The 14,433-nt window shown below is 50.3% G+C and overlaps 6 protein-coding genes and 1 non-coding gene across 7 annotated transcripts; 3 read left to right on the top strand and 4 right to left on the bottom strand.

Annotated features, from left to right (window-relative positions):
* Positions 1–90: 90 nt before the first annotated feature.
* CI109_103781 (uncharacterized protein) lies at positions 91–1,377 on the bottom strand (the record flags this gene model as incomplete). Its single annotated transcript, XM_032001715.1, has 4 exons — positions 91–399; positions 575–695; positions 841–1,260; positions 1,346–1,377. 4 exons carry the CDS (start codon positions 1,375–1,377, stop codon positions 91–93), a joined length of 882 nt encoding a protein of 293 aa, XP_031863878.1.
* Positions 1,378–1,714: 337 nt separating this feature from the next.
* Positions 1,715–3,340, bottom strand: CI109_103782 (uncharacterized protein; the record flags this gene model as incomplete). Its single annotated transcript, XM_065967364.1, has 3 exons — positions 1,715–2,369; positions 2,412–2,686; positions 2,741–3,340. The coding sequence occupies 3 exons, from the start codon at positions 3,338–3,340 to the stop codon at positions 1,715–1,717; spliced, it is 1,530 nt and encodes a 509-aa protein (XP_065823436.1).
* Positions 3,341–3,405: 65 nt separating this feature from the next.
* CI109_103783 (uncharacterized protein) lies at positions 3,406–4,627 on the bottom strand (the record flags this gene model as incomplete). The annotated part of the gene is made up of 5 exons (XM_032001714.2): positions 3,406–3,744; positions 3,786–3,877; positions 4,108–4,158; positions 4,214–4,263; positions 4,317–4,627. 5 exons carry the CDS (start codon positions 4,625–4,627, stop codon positions 3,406–3,408), a joined length of 843 nt encoding a protein of 280 aa, XP_031863877.2.
* A 305-nt stretch (positions 4,628–4,932) lies between these two features.
* On the top strand, positions 4,933–6,195 carry CI109_103784 (uncharacterized protein; the record flags this gene model as incomplete). The annotated part of the gene is made up of 7 exons (XM_032001713.1): positions 4,933–4,951; positions 5,014–5,301; positions 5,370–5,529; positions 5,589–5,713; positions 5,763–5,828; positions 5,882–6,015; positions 6,088–6,195. 7 exons carry the CDS (start codon positions 4,933–4,935, stop codon positions 6,193–6,195), a joined length of 900 nt encoding a protein of 299 aa, XP_031863876.1.
* Positions 6,196–8,373: 2,178 nt separating this feature from the next.
* CI109_103785 lies at positions 8,374–8,488 on the top strand. Its single transcript, XR_004236735.1, has one exon. It is a non-coding gene; the product is annotated as a 5S ribosomal RNA (ribosomal RNA).
* Positions 8,489–8,782: 294 nt separating this feature from the next.
* Positions 8,783–12,109, top strand: CI109_103786 (uncharacterized protein; the record flags this gene model as incomplete). Its single annotated transcript, XM_032001712.1, has 5 exons — positions 8,783–8,897; positions 8,991–9,194; positions 9,261–11,401; positions 11,461–11,697; positions 11,762–12,109. 5 exons carry the CDS (start codon positions 8,783–8,785, stop codon positions 12,107–12,109), a joined length of 3,045 nt encoding a protein of 1,014 aa, XP_031863875.1.
* A 124-nt stretch (positions 12,110–12,233) lies between these two features.
* On the bottom strand, positions 12,234–14,334 carry CI109_103787 (uncharacterized protein; the record flags this gene model as incomplete). Its single annotated transcript, XM_032001711.2, has 6 exons — positions 12,234–12,296; positions 12,355–12,761; positions 12,878–12,987; positions 13,052–13,179; positions 13,250–13,307; positions 13,376–14,334. 6 exons carry the CDS (start codon positions 14,332–14,334, stop codon positions 12,234–12,236), a joined length of 1,725 nt encoding a protein of 574 aa, XP_031863874.2.
* Between the last annotated feature and the right edge of the window lie 99 nt (positions 14,335–14,433).

A 14,433-nucleotide genomic window follows, 5' to 3' on the forward strand; every position in this document is an offset into this window, starting at 1 on the left:
TCACAATTCAATGCCAAAGTATATGCATACAGTTATATCCGTCAATCATGTAATTTGAGTCCTTCTTCCTATCTTTATCTCCTACCACTACTACAGATCTCGACCTTTCGACCCCACCTGATCCTGATCTTGATCTACATCTGCATCCTGTGACCCCCTCCCTGCTCTCGCTCTTGCCCTCGCCCAAGCTGCCAGACTCCTCGGGGAAAGGAAGAAACTCCTCGGCGAACCTTCTTTGTGCGTCGAAGCGCTCGAACTTGTTTTAGAAGCTTCCGGTAGATCTAGCCAGCTTTCCTTGAAACCTGGTGGTGGGGGTGGGTAAAATTCGAATTCGGCAGTTTCGGGGAGTGGATGGCGATTACGAAGAAGGGTGAGGATGAGGGACATTCCTTTTCGGGACTGTCAAGAGGATTGAAACGCAAATCTCAGTACAGATTTCCATTGCTGATAGCGGCTGGCGGAAAGTGTCCGCATGAGGAGATGAAGCAAGAGACGCCTGACTGCGTCGAAAGGGGGAAGACAGGGGTCGACCTCCTGCTGAGGTGAGGAAAGGAAAGAATCGAGTTCCACTCACGGTCTCTGAATTACCTTCAAACCTCCCAACGCCATACGACTCAATTCTCCCTCTTATCAAATCCGACCAAGCACCTCCGAAATGTGATCGTACCTCAGCTTTCGTATGATGTGTTGTTGTGCTATAGCGGAGGGAAGCGCAAAGTTGGTACAAACATCAGCTTAGGTCCGTTACTACCACTTTCCTCCATTCCTCGTCCCCTTTTCCCCCTCTCTCTCAAGTTTGACTTCGCTGAGAGACGAGCAGAGATTTGGACTTGGACTCACCCATTTGGACCCGCTCTCAGTTCTCCCGATTCGATGATATGCATCAATTTCCGATGATTCAAATTCCCCTGTTGTACTCTCAATCTCGGTTGACGTCTAAATTCCATCTCTTCTTCAGTATCGTTGCTATCTTCCATCGCTTGATGACTTGATCCGACACCCCAGCCTGGAGGATCTATAATGCTCTCTTCTAATATCCACGCATCCAACCCTCGCCCTCCCGATAGACCGGCATTGGGTAACCATCTCGTTGCCCATTTGGGTAAGATACCTCTTTTCAGTATCAATCGAGTAGTATGGATTTGTCCAGTGGTTGTGTTTACTGTTCGATCAAGTACGTCGACAGATAAGACGTGTCGGGCGAACGGGTTGGGATATCGGAGGAAGAAGGCGAGTAGAGGAGTAGGTGGTGGGTCGGGACTAGCGTTGATAGTAGACGAATTAGCTCAATGACCATACAACCGACTAACTGATGTCCATTCCGAGGTAGGAGCTTGCGACATACTACGAATGCGTCTTCTTGTAGACCTGTACCATCCCAGGCGGTAAGACCAGACCGCGCGTATGCCAGTGCGAGTGCTTGGTGAGTAAGTTCAACTGATTATGTGGAAACGAAATGAGATGTAGCAACATCAACAATGTTCAAAGTCGCCTACTTGTGACATTCACTTTGTTGCTCATTCGGCAAAGGTCTGGTTGCCGAAAAGTTGAAACTTAGTGGCAGCATTTCTATTTTTGTTTTCGCACAATCTGGTTTCTCGTTTATGCATATGGGCGTCAGATAAGTTATATGTTATGTTATGTCGTCCATCTCGTCGGACATCAGATACGTATAGCTAAGACACGATACATCCGTCCGATACAACATTTGGAGCTAATATCGTCTATCGCCACCTCTCGAACCCCATCCATTATCCCTTTCCCTGTCAAACCCTCTCTGTCGGGATGAGGATGGTGGTGGAGGCGGTGGTGGACCATTCTGTCGCGGCGGTTGATATGGTCCTCCCATATGAGGCGAATACGATCCGCTCATTGATACGTAAGGGTCTGCCGGAGGTGGAGGTGGGTAAGGCGAATATCCTTGCGAGGAATGAGGTAGTTGCGGTGGTGGGAAAGGAGGGAAGTTTGGCGGTGGCATTGGCGTGGAAGATCCTGCTATCGGTGTAAAAGATCCTTGGGGAGGGGTAGATCCGCCGACTAGACCTTGTAGCATTGTCGGATTGAGACTAGCCATAAGCGCTTTGAGCTTCTCACTTTCGATAGTGGGCGCTGCAGCTGCGGCAGGAAGGGGAGCTCGAGGAGCTGGAGCTTGGGCCGGAGCAGGAAGAGATACCGAGGTCGACTGTCTGTTCGCGATAAAGACACCGAGGAACAGAGATGCCGGTCTTCCTTTAGCAGGAAGAGAGAAGCCATCTATGAGATCTGTGAAGTCGGGTGCTGGATCATTCGGTCGTAAAGGAATCATGTACAGTTCCTTCGCTGCGCCTTGGGGTGGTCTCTCTCCGTACGGCAGATAGATAGCGTGACGACTACGATTCGTTAGCACAAACCTCTTGAATTCATGTACTCACTCTCTGCTGATCAAGTACTCGATCAAAGCCTCCCATGCCTTCGCCTCGTCCTGGGAAGCTTTCTGATCCAGCGAGAACGCAACTGTAATGAGTTCCTTCGCAGGGTTGAGTCGAGTATCGCCGAGAAACTGGAGCGATGTTTTCGTCGGTACTCGACCGGTGATCTCGATAGTTTTATGAGGTAGTAGCAACGACCAGTTGGATTGGGACGACCGACAAATTAGGCGCAATTGCATAGGCGGGATATGGGGTGACGGGTCCGCGGGATTTGATATCTGCCTCGTTAGCTCGGTCATCTTCAATCATGCACTCACCCCTCCTGACCAGACCACTGGCTTTGCCTCGAATATGTCCATCTCTCCGGGCGACTCGTCCAATAGTTTCTCTTCTAGAAGATCATCAATGACATCGTCTCCTTGTACGATATCGCTCAGATCCAGTTCCTGATCACCGCCTGCGCCAAACATGGCTTCCTCATGCGCATCATCGGCCTTCTCTTCTCCCCATGCAGACTTCATAGCAAATTGATTTGCAGGAGACCCCACGACGTCGATGGATTCTGATCGTTTCGGCGTCATCCGAGGAACATCCGGTACAACAGGAGATTGCGGAACTTCCGAGACCGGTGACTCTCGCCTAGCTTCCTCGGCCCTTCTCACTCTTGCTGCTTCCTCTTGCGCCGCAAGCAGTTTCATCTCCTTCTCATGTGTATCTTCCACTTTCTCAAAGCCATCTCTGCCTAGTCTGATCGTTGTCACATCCTCTTTCGCTCGAACATGTTGTTCTAGCACGGCCTGTTTAGCACGTTCCATCGCAGCGAGCTGTTCTTCCGATGCGAGGTCGGCAGAGGTGAGAACGGCGACTTGGGAAGGGGTGAGAGAACCGTTGATGATTGATTCGGAGAGGGAAGCTCGGAGACCTTTCGTCATTGAGGAGTGAAGGAGGTTGAACTGAGTTCTGAGGGACGTTAGCAACGCCCAGGAAGGGGATGAACTCACTTGTATCTCGTCCCGGCCGTTTCCTTCCCGTTGACTGTCTCCTTGAAACTTTTGAACATTGCCTCTTCCACTTCCGCAGCGTACTCTTCAGCCTTTCCGTCCTCTATTGTACTGAAGAGCGATTTGATCGAAGGAACGAGCTTTTCTCGGACATACTTCCGCATTGGAGGTAGACCACCTGTAGATATCGATGGTTTCCGATCGATGGGCACTTTCCGTTTCGTGTCTTGAGAAGGTTGGCGTCGCTTCGGTGGTGGAGGGGAATGTGAAGATGAGGCATCGGCGTCGGATTCGGAGTCGGACTCCGACTCGGACTCGGACTTGGCAGCGGGGGACTAACAACGTTAGCATGTGGCCAGATTAGGATCGGACTCACCTTGACATGTTTGGATTGCTTCCTCTTGGCCGGGGCTACAGTGATACCAGGCGGTGGTGTTGGAGACGGGAAGGTCTGGATATCGAAGGTGTCTATGCGGAAGGTGAGCCGGTGTCCATGGAAGTGTAGGGGGATATAGGGATGGCAGCAAGTATGCAACAGTACGTTCGCAGTCATAGCACAAACCACTTGCAAGCATTGTACTGTACCGTGATATGACCAAGACCATGACCATGATCATGCTTGTGCCCAAACATCCATGACAGGACAAAGTATACACTATATACTTGTATATACGGTTGATGCAAGAAAGACCACTTACGTGTAGTCTTCTCTCCCGTACGTTTCTCACACTCGGGACAAACGTATTTGTCTGTCAAGGATGAATCAGTGACCATCGTCAAAGTCATGGTAGAGGATGAACGTACGGATCTTCTCCGCATCCTCGTCTGTCAAGTTGACGCAACCAAAGTGGAACCTACAAAGGAGTGTGAGCTCTCCCCCTCCTCCCACTAGGTCGGCCAAGCTCACCAATCGTTACACTCATCACACTCGATCATGGGACCATCAGTATTCTGTTTACAAACGCAATACACCTCTTCCTTCTTCTTGCCCTTCCCTCGGGGTTTGGGCATGGGTTTGGCTTTATTCTCCGTGGACGCTGACGATGATGCTTCCCTCGTAGCGGATGCAGCGGCGTGAGATGCCAAAAGACGTTTTGTGTCCTCAGACTCGATAGCTCGTTGAGACTTGTGTCGAGCTCGCCCCGAAGTACGGGTCGTCGTCGTCGTCGTCGTAGGTGCAGACTGTGAGCCGCTCGCTTCGGGTACTGAGTCTGACATCTGCAAAATGATCAGTTGGATGGATGAGATGGATGAATGCAAATGTAGAGTGAAGAAGGAATGTTGTTGTAAATGTGAACGGAGTGCGGGGGAAGGGAGGCACATGATAATGGGCAAGTCACACGTGGCATTGTTATAGCATCTTTGTATTTGATAAGCGCGTCCCCCTTAACGTCATGTCCACCACCACCACCGCTTCTCAGCAGCAGTGACACTACGAGCGACCGAATGAAGATCAACAATATCTCTATTTCATTTTATTGCAACAACAAGCATCATCACCTACTTCACATCAAACACACACAATGTCTTACAAACCAGCGGGTGAGCTGACAGTACTGCCAGATTGGAACAGCTACTAAATTTGGGATACTATCCGCTTCTAGCCGACCCATTCAGTGATACTGCTGGTCACGCAACGCTCGATACCGACCCTTTCGACGATCCAGCCAGAGACCCATTCACAACCCAAGTGAACGACTCAACCTTCTCATTCGCCACTCAAGATACCGAACGAGGGGCTGGGGGGTCTACCTCAAATCCATATGGAGGAAACAATACGGATCAGAAAGCTGAGGAGTTAAGAAGGAGGGAAGAGGAATTGAACAGACGTGAAGAGGAATTTGCAAGGCGACAACAACAAGCCGGGAACTATCAGAACAACTGGCCACCATGTAAGTGTCCCCGACTGTCTCTCTGTCTGACGAAGATGACAATGCTCATCACAGGTCGTACCTCATAGTCTACCCATTCGTCCATTATGACCCAAGTATCATTGATGATTCAACAAAAAGACAAACGATCACTTTGATCGGATATCAATGGTACGCACTCGCCGCGACGTTGATCATCAACCTGTTAGGATGCATCTTCCTACTTGTGTCAGGAAGCTCGGAAGGAGGGTGAGCTTCACAACCTCGGCAGTGGTATGAGACTCCAACTGATAGTGATATTTGCCCAGCGCGGACATGGCGAGTTCAGCGAGTTATGTCGTGGTGATTGGCGGAGCATCTTTCATCCTTTGGTTCAGACCTATCTATCTGGGATACTGTAGGACAGAGGGAAAGACAATGGCCATTTTCTTCTGTGAGCCCAGATTCGTTGGATCATCACGCAGGTTGGCTGACTTTCGCAGATATCTACTTCCTGTTTGGCGGTTTCCACCTCCTCTATTCCATCTATATGCTTGTCGGCATTCCATGTGAGTCAGCTATGTGCATAGATTCAGATCTCACCTTGCTAATTGTCGCATAGCGACTGGGTCTGCGGGATTGATCAACACCATCGCAATGTTCTCACAAGGACATATCCTCGCTGCGGTCTTCGGAACGATCGCCACAGTCGGATGGGCATTCCAAGTCCTAGGTGGTGGTTTCCTCTACAAGCGAGTGAGTATCAGCTTCTCGAGACGTCGTCATGTCGCCGTTGCTGTCTTCTAAGCTGATCCTCGTATTGGTCAGGTATGGGATTTCAAGAATGGTAACACCGATATCAGTATGCAGAACGCTACGAGTCAACTCAAAGCGAGCTCAATTAAGACTATCGTACTTCATCAGAGCCGAATGTGAGGACCGGATGCGAGACAGGGACAGGATTTACAGAAGGAAATCTCTAGGACGAATGAGATGACATTGGATTATGCATAGACGTTCTTGGATCAGAAGTGGGGTCGGCAGTCTCTCTCACCTATCATCCGGTGGCGGTTGGTTCCAATCAGTTTGCCCAAACGTCCCGTATACAAGGGATGCTTGGTGTGAAACAGGTAGACAGTAAATCACCATTGGTTAAAACAATGACGTATTGGCATGAAGGACGAAGTACCCCAACGACCTTTCATGGAAGCTTTGGAAGATCCTTTCATCTCTCTCAAGGCGTTTCAGCCATCTGGCTGGCTCGGAGAGGAGTAGCAAGGTATATGTTGCCCTCTCTTTGGAGTAGGAAATTCTGTACTAACCCTTTACCCCACAGATTCAAACATATCTTAACAATCCCTAGACCAATCCGTCCACATTACAGCCACATTATCCATATCACGCTCACTCTGTGCCATGTTTCAACAAGCACATAGATCATCTAGGTTTGCCTCGTCTTCCACAGACGCTCGGACTCCCGCCAGCTCAAGACCCCTTCCGGATGAGCAGTTCAGGAAAAAAAAATGCAAGGTTTTGCGAGGAAATGAACCATTGTTACTCGCAGGGAGAAGGACGAGTATGGCATCAGCCGAGTCAGTTGCCACGGCTCAAGCGCAGATGTAGCTATAATGACTGCCCTGACCCAGAGAGAAAGCAAAGGCTAGCCATCGTAGACGTCGGGATTCGTTTGGACAATAAAACAGTCCAGAGACGTTGGATGCATCCGTTCTGTGCCCAAACAGTTTTGAACATTACAGAGGACAACTGGACGAGTCTTCGCGGCTCCCAGGAACAAATCGAGAGTACTTGGACCGTGAGTGGCCTGTATCACCTCCTTTGACGGGTCATTGCCGATCGCTTGCTGAATGCAATCTCTTCAGAAACGATATTCCGAGCGGCGAGGTCATAGCCACCTTAGCGGACCGAGGACACATGGCAAGGTACGTCGGATGATCCCATCTGGACTTTGGACGATGTCATGAAAGGCTCAAGTTCGTTGCAGGAGATTTCGAACACTTCTTCGCGTGCCTCAGCCAAGCCATCTGCTGGATCTTCCGCGCTTTCCAGCAGCGTTGTGCATCCCGCTGTTGAAGGTATCTGGATCACCAAAGGGAGCAACCGCGAATTCACTGACATGTTGAATCGTACCTATGACCAAGACGTCCACATTTTCAACCGCAGAGACCGGGCCTCGGAAGTGGCATCATCATTGGCAGAATGGGGATGTCAGTACCAGTGGTGTGACTCGAAGGATGGTGAAAACCTCAAAGTCATCACTCTTGCGCCTCGTACAGGAGGCGGGTGTAGCTTGGTATGTCATCCGCAATGTGGAGAGAAGATCATGGGCCCGATCAGGAGTGCTAGGGTAAGATGGGAAAGTGATTTTGATGTTTCTCGGGAGGAGAGTGTTCCTGTGAGTTACCCATCTTATCTGTTACCAACGTCAATCCGTTAATGTCGCTGGGGTTGTGCAATGCCCAGATCGAAAGTATGCTAGCAGCGATGTCACTTGACAAGGGAGGCGTCAATGCGGACTTTGATCTCGACTACTACATGTTGAATGCAGATGTATGTCATTTCGACCACTACGGCGTGATGCCTCTACTAACGACCAGAGTGCCATAGTTTGAAGCTTTTGAGAATGAGCACAAGCAGAAATATGGGATATATTAAGTAGCCAAATGAGGCCCGTAACGGGGTCAGCCGGCTCTGTCGTTGTCGTCGTTCTTCGTCCTCTTCGTCTTCGTTGTCTCCTTCTGTTCTCAATTCACATTTTTTCTCTTCTCACTTCGTCGCCTGTACATACAATCTCATCGTTCAAGTTCAGCACTCGCAAAGTTTCTCTGTTGATTTATTCTCCCGCCTGTAGTCGCTCTTCCATTCATAGCTGCCTTGTTTATAGGTCACGTCGCTTCCAATGCATCTTAGTACTTGGGAGATCAGTGTGCACGTACATGCGTGGTTTGCGTAGTCTGCGAGAGGTAAGAGCGGAATCACTTACGAGCAATGTACAAGACAAAGGTCGTTTTGCAGATGATATCTCTTGTCGCTCCCTCACCACCGTCTTACATCCTTCCCCCCTTGTTGACCAGCTTGAACCGATGGATTTCCATCTACGGCCATAGAAGCGAGAAAGTGCCGCATCCCGTCTGCTCTGCGAAGCCAAGCTCGCTATCGCTTGATTAGTACCAAGGTCGGGGACGACTTGGGAATCCCGAGTGCTGTAGTTTTTTTGTCGTTCGTGCGAGCTTTATGCATCTGCATCAATAATGGGAGGATGTGGAGACTTGCCCAGAAGAACCGTAATTTCAGGCATGATGCAAAGGTAAACGAATGCGGTCGCTATGAAAGGATTGCACAATCTGCACATTGAGCTTTGAACGAAGAAATGGAAAGGAGTAAACAACTACCACGTGGCTGATTTTGACTTCTCGGATCAATACCATACCCAAATCTAAGCAACATCAACATCACTGTATGTTCTCTTCTCTCTACTTCTCAACACGTCATAAATCCAGTCAACATGTCTGCCGAAGCAGGTCCTGGACCTTCCACAATGGCATCGTCGCCTATAGTACCGACTACCGCTAAACAGCTTCGTATCAAGAAACGGGTGATCAATCTCGTCAATCCTGCCGGTGAGTTGCAAATGTCAACAAACAAACAAATCGATCGTCGATTGTTCTTCGGAGTCATCAACTGATCTTGGTTTTCACGTTCATCCTTGATAGATCCAGAAGACTTTTCAGCACAGAGTATGTCACCTACGCAGTCGCCCAATAGCTCCAATCAGCAAAGGCAAGAGGATGAATCGGTCGACACACCACCAACAATCCGGTTGAATGAGGGAGGTCCTACATTCGCAAACACGCCAGCTGGAGATCGAGTGAGAGGGATCTTACGACCTTCCGGGACACCTGGGTCAGGCAATGGAGGTGAGCACACCTATACCTACAAGGTCTAATGAGATGGACACGATTCGCTGACGCTTACTTGCATAGTCCGTTTCTTCCCCAAAAACAAATTCCGGATCATTACTCCCAACCAATCTACAGTCCAAGCTCTATCTCCCGCTCCAAAACCACCACCTTCCCCCACATCAAGCTCATTCTTCTCTCAGCTGCTGGCAGTCACCATCCCGTCCATGTCACCAAGACGGACGAGGGAGCCCACACCCGAAGAGGAAGAGGAGGAAGGGCCTGTGCATCTTAATGACAGCTGGGAGGTACCTGGTCAAGAGGGGGAAGTGTCGCTCGTCGCTTCTTCAGTAGGGTCAGCGGACCGCACGATGGATAGCGGTGCTCGGGACGATGATAGTGGGACATACGAGAAAGAGGATTCGTGGAACGGACAACCTGAAATCCATTCGTCGCCCTTATCTCTCCCTTCCTTACACGAGGGCAATACTTCGAAAGACGCCTCTTATCAGGATCTCGAACTCCCTTCTACCGATTGGCAATTACCTGAAGATGTATCAAACTTGCTCACGACCAAGTTCTCTCCCCAAGATCCTAGCTTCTCATTGATGGACGGGTCATCAGCTATGGCTTCTCCACAACGAGGCCAGGCGGTGCCGAAAGCCCCATCCCCAGAAACGGAGTTCTGGGGCGCAAACGGTCATGATGATCTTTCATTGGCCTCGGAACAGTCAGGAAGACTGGACGATAGCAACCCAACGATTAGACGACAACTCTCCCCTCTACCCTCGCGATCACCTGTCATGACAACCATTGCCCAAGTCGCTTCGCCTACTGCCCCTCGACCGTTCTCCGCTACTTCGATCTTTGCCGACATGTCAGCAGAGCAGGCTGATCTCACCTGGCCATTGACCAGGCGAGCGACTGAAGACGAAGTCGATTCCGCTTTTCCCTCCCCTACCAAGGACGTTTCCCACACTCTCGGCTCAACCACGCCCAAACCTATGACCAACACTGGCGACATTACCGAGTTCTATGATTGTACCGCTATGATCCTCTCGCCCCCAGACTCTTCGGTCGTTATGCGTCGTTCGCCAATCGCTAAAGACCTAGTCCTACCTACGAAAGCTTTGTTCGAGGCACAGGCAGCCCACACCACAGCGTTATCGGCGGAACTGGAGATTTATCGTTCGTTAGCCAACAAATTACAAGGCGAAGTGGAGGAGCGGGATGACGTCCTTGCCAAGCTCAATATGCGAGCTTTGGAAGCGGAAGTGTTGCAAACTCAGATGCAAGATCTCCGAGACGAGCTTGCGGTGATGAAGGCGAGCCGACAGACAAGTCTTTCACCCTCTCCGTCGCCTATGCCTCGAGTACAAGAAAGGGCGAATTCGGTAGACCTTCCTTCGGACAGAACGATGGCCGCGCAATCGGAGGCAAAGGAACTGGAGATCCGATTAGCCAAAGCCTTGTCAGATGCGGCAGCTATGACGACCCAGCTCGCTGAGGTTCAATCAGCGAAGGAGCAACAGGCAGCCGAGTTGGTACAAGTCAAAGCTACTGTTCGATCTATGGAAGAGAAGGAGAGGGATGTTCTCGTTAAAGCGGAGGGGAAGCTCGAAACAGCACAAACACTACGAGACGAGCTCGAGAATGCACACCGACAGCTCGACGAGAAGGAGGACGACCTGCACGCCCTTCAAACGGAATTGGACCATGCACATCGTCGTCTTGATCACTTGGAGGAAGTGGAGGTCCAAAGTCAGACACTTCAGAATGACCTTGAGGAGACGCAGCAGCAACTCGAAGACGCCAGACGACGACTCGACGAGGCGCACTCGGAGGAGGATGAGGTACATGCGCTTCGTGCCGAGCTCGAGAGTGCCCATGCTCAACTAGACGAACTCGAAGCGCAAGCGAGCAGTACTCACGAGGTCGACAGCTTGCGTGAAGAGCTAGACGAGGCGAATCGACAGATTTCGGAGCTAGAGACACATGTTGACGAGCTGAAACAGGTCAAGGCTGCAGACGAGGAGGAGTTGGAGCAGCTTATGGGTGAAGTGGAGAAGTTGAGGAATGCGAGGAGAAAGGAAGAAGACTGGAGAGGAAAGGTAGGGGAGATGGAAAGGAAAGTGGAGATGGAGGAACTGAGACGGAAGGAGGTCGAGCGACGATTGTCAGAGGAGAGAGAGCTGAAGCAGAACCTGGAAGGAGAACTGAACCAGGTGAGTACAGCTACTCTTACCTCACGATGGAAAACGTAGCTGACATCCAACTGTACCAGCTGCGAGATCAGCTTCGATCAGCTCAAGACGAACTTTTCCATTCTCGTTCTCAGCGATCTTCTCCTGCACCTGCCAAAGAAGATCCGGCGCTTCGAGCTGAAGTCGCACGATTGCGATCGGAATCCGCCTCGAAAGATCTGGAGATCCTCAACTTGCAAAGACGGAAAGTGGAACTGAAGGAAGATAGGGAGATGTTGAATATTGCCTTGGATTCGAAGCAGCAAGAATTGGAATTGGTGAGTTGAATATCCCGACGACACTCGTAAATCCGCACAGCAGAGGAACTAATAAGGTATGCAGATGAAACGCAAGTTTGCCGTCAAGGGAATAGCAGGTTCCACACCACTTGGTACTTCTCGACGTGCGAGCAATATCCAGCAATCGGTCGTTACGCCTTCGTCAGACATAGCAACGCCCTTACCTGGCAAGGGCATGCAGACGCGGAGACGATCATCGCTGGCCATTCAGACACCAGTCCCCTCGATGGCAAAACAGAACGTCGTCTCGACGCCATTGCCAGGTATGAGGCATGGCGTACAGTTACATCCCAGTACAAAAGTTGTCAGTCGAGTGATGCGAAGAGTGGAAGAAGAGGAGAATAGACCGCCTGTAGAGAGTCTGCGAAGAAAGGAGAGGATGTTGGCATGAGTGCGGTGGTGACAGCTCGTTCATTGATATTGATGTATACCACGGATAAAAGGAAGTATACCCTCCTTTGGAAGTTATGATAATGCAATAATGATTCATCTTGGTTTGTATACATGCTACATGCTTAGACGACACCGCTGGTCTTGCCGAGAACGGTAGGCACAGAGCTTGGGGGGATGAAACCGATCTGTGCGACGATTACTCTATCAGCGAAATTATCTCTTTGAGAGATCCGACGCGCTCACCTCTGTACAAACCGCCGTGATGAGTGCTGGCGGAGTCACATCGTATACCAAATGCAATGGTGTCAAAGCAGCTGGCAGATCTTTTCCTCTCTTGCCAAACTTCTTCCCATTCGGAAGTTCTAAAAGAGTCTTCGTATCTCCCAACTCGTTCGTCGCTACTCCGTCCAGAACCACTTTCTCTCCAAATTTGTACGTCTCGACACAAGCTACTACGGGAACACGATGTTCTTTTGCCAGCATGGCGACCATCGCCGTTCCGGCTCGAGAGTAGAGTGCACCGTCTGAGTGGAGTGCAGACGCGCCGAGGAGGACGAGGTCGGCTTGTGGGAGGATGGAAGAAAGCAGGGGGAGGATGATGTAGGTGCACGGGAGGCCGGCGAATGTCAAAGCTTCAAGGAGCTGACGTCCTGTGATGGAAAGTCATGTTAGCATGTGGTCACGCTCGAGGCAGTGCATGAGCAGATAGTTGAACAGTCTGTAGGGAATGCGAAGGGTAGACCACGTTTCGCTCAACACTACTTACCCTCAAGCAAAGGTCTGGAGTCAACGATGATGACTTTGAAGCTCGCTTCCGGATCATCCTCCCGCATGTCCTTCCAAGCTTCGAGCAGCACTCGCTCGACGACTGACGATCTACGAGGAACCAATCGATCAGCCAAAATATGAGGTGGTGAGCTCTTTGTATTGTGAAACTTACCTAGCATAGGTGACGACAGTGTCTCCTGGTTTGATCTTCTCTTTCGCGTGATCTGCAATGACCTGATCTGCGAATTCGATCCTGTCTCGAAGGTAAAGACCGATCGCTTCGACGAGGTAGTCTTTTTGCTGCGGGAACGAATAATTGATTAATCTTGGCTGGATATTTAGAGCAATGGTAGTCAAGCTGATCACACACCTCTGCTTCGGATCTGTCCCCTTGTTCTCCCAATCTGTTGATCTCGCTCTTGAGCCATCTTTGTGGGGACGTATTAGCATTTCCGTACAGCTGTAAAATAATCAAGGGGACAACTGCTTTACTTACCTGATGGCATTACCACCTCCTACACCTTTCGGTCTACAAGTCTCCAGCCAAGCGATCATGGGACTCAAGTAGATTGGTAGATCCTTCCAAAGGACAGCTTGATCCGGACATTCATAATCCCTTATCACCTCCCTGAAAGCGATCATCATCCCCATTGTCCTTGCATTGGCACCTCGCAATTGTCCACTCGACATGAGGACACCCAGACGAACGATGATAGGATGGAGTTTGTTCGTCTTGAGCGCATGAGCTGTGTCGGGTGATTCTTGATGAGGTAAATGTGAGAAGAATGAATTTTGTTGAGCAGCCAAATTGGATATGGGGTGGCCGGCAGAGTCTGTTGGAGGAGGTCGACGAGGAGCTGATGTTGATGGTCCGGCTGCATTGTTGGGATTAGAGGATGCAAGTGGGATATTGGAAGAAGAAGCAGCTTGGTTCAAGTTGGAGATAGGTCGACTCCCACTCCCGCTTACACCTTGTGGGCCCAAGTCAGGTCTTCCACCTCCGGCAACACCATCAGGTCCACCAGCACCTTCGGGTCGAGCAGCGACAGCAGCTGCTCGTTTTTCCTTTTTCAACTCTTTCGCAGATTTGGCCTTGGCTTTGCCATCACCCGCCTTGTCTTTTTCGGGGGGAGGAGCCATTTCACGAGCTGGAACTTTGGGTCGATTTCGGTCTGAGAGGCGTGTCAATGAGCTCGCAGCTGGCGGTGAAGTGATCTCAGGTGTATCTGATGGCCAGTAAAGGGTTCCGCGGGCGATACGATGAAGAGATTGGAGAATCAAGTTGTATTTGTGAAGAGCAGAAGCGATTACAATAGTTGAAGCAGGATACGTTTCAGTTGAATTGTTGAATTGTTGAATGGGATGCACATGGCGACTCAAACTTGGATTTTGGACCAGTGCCACGTGGCACTTGCACCCAGATGATCGCTTGTATCGTTGAATAGCTTGACACATTTGTTGACAGTAAACCATCCCATGTCCCCCAACCACGATCATTGCAGAGCAATATAAGGGATCTGATATCTGATTATCCACATGCTTGAGTCGAATGGA

This window comes from Kwoniella shandongensis, chromosome 6 (assembly GCF_008629635.2).
Source record: "Kwoniella shandongensis chromosome 6, complete sequence".
NCBI classification, from domain to species: Eukaryota; Fungi; Basidiomycota; class Tremellomycetes; order Tremellales; family Cryptococcaceae; genus Kwoniella; species Kwoniella shandongensis.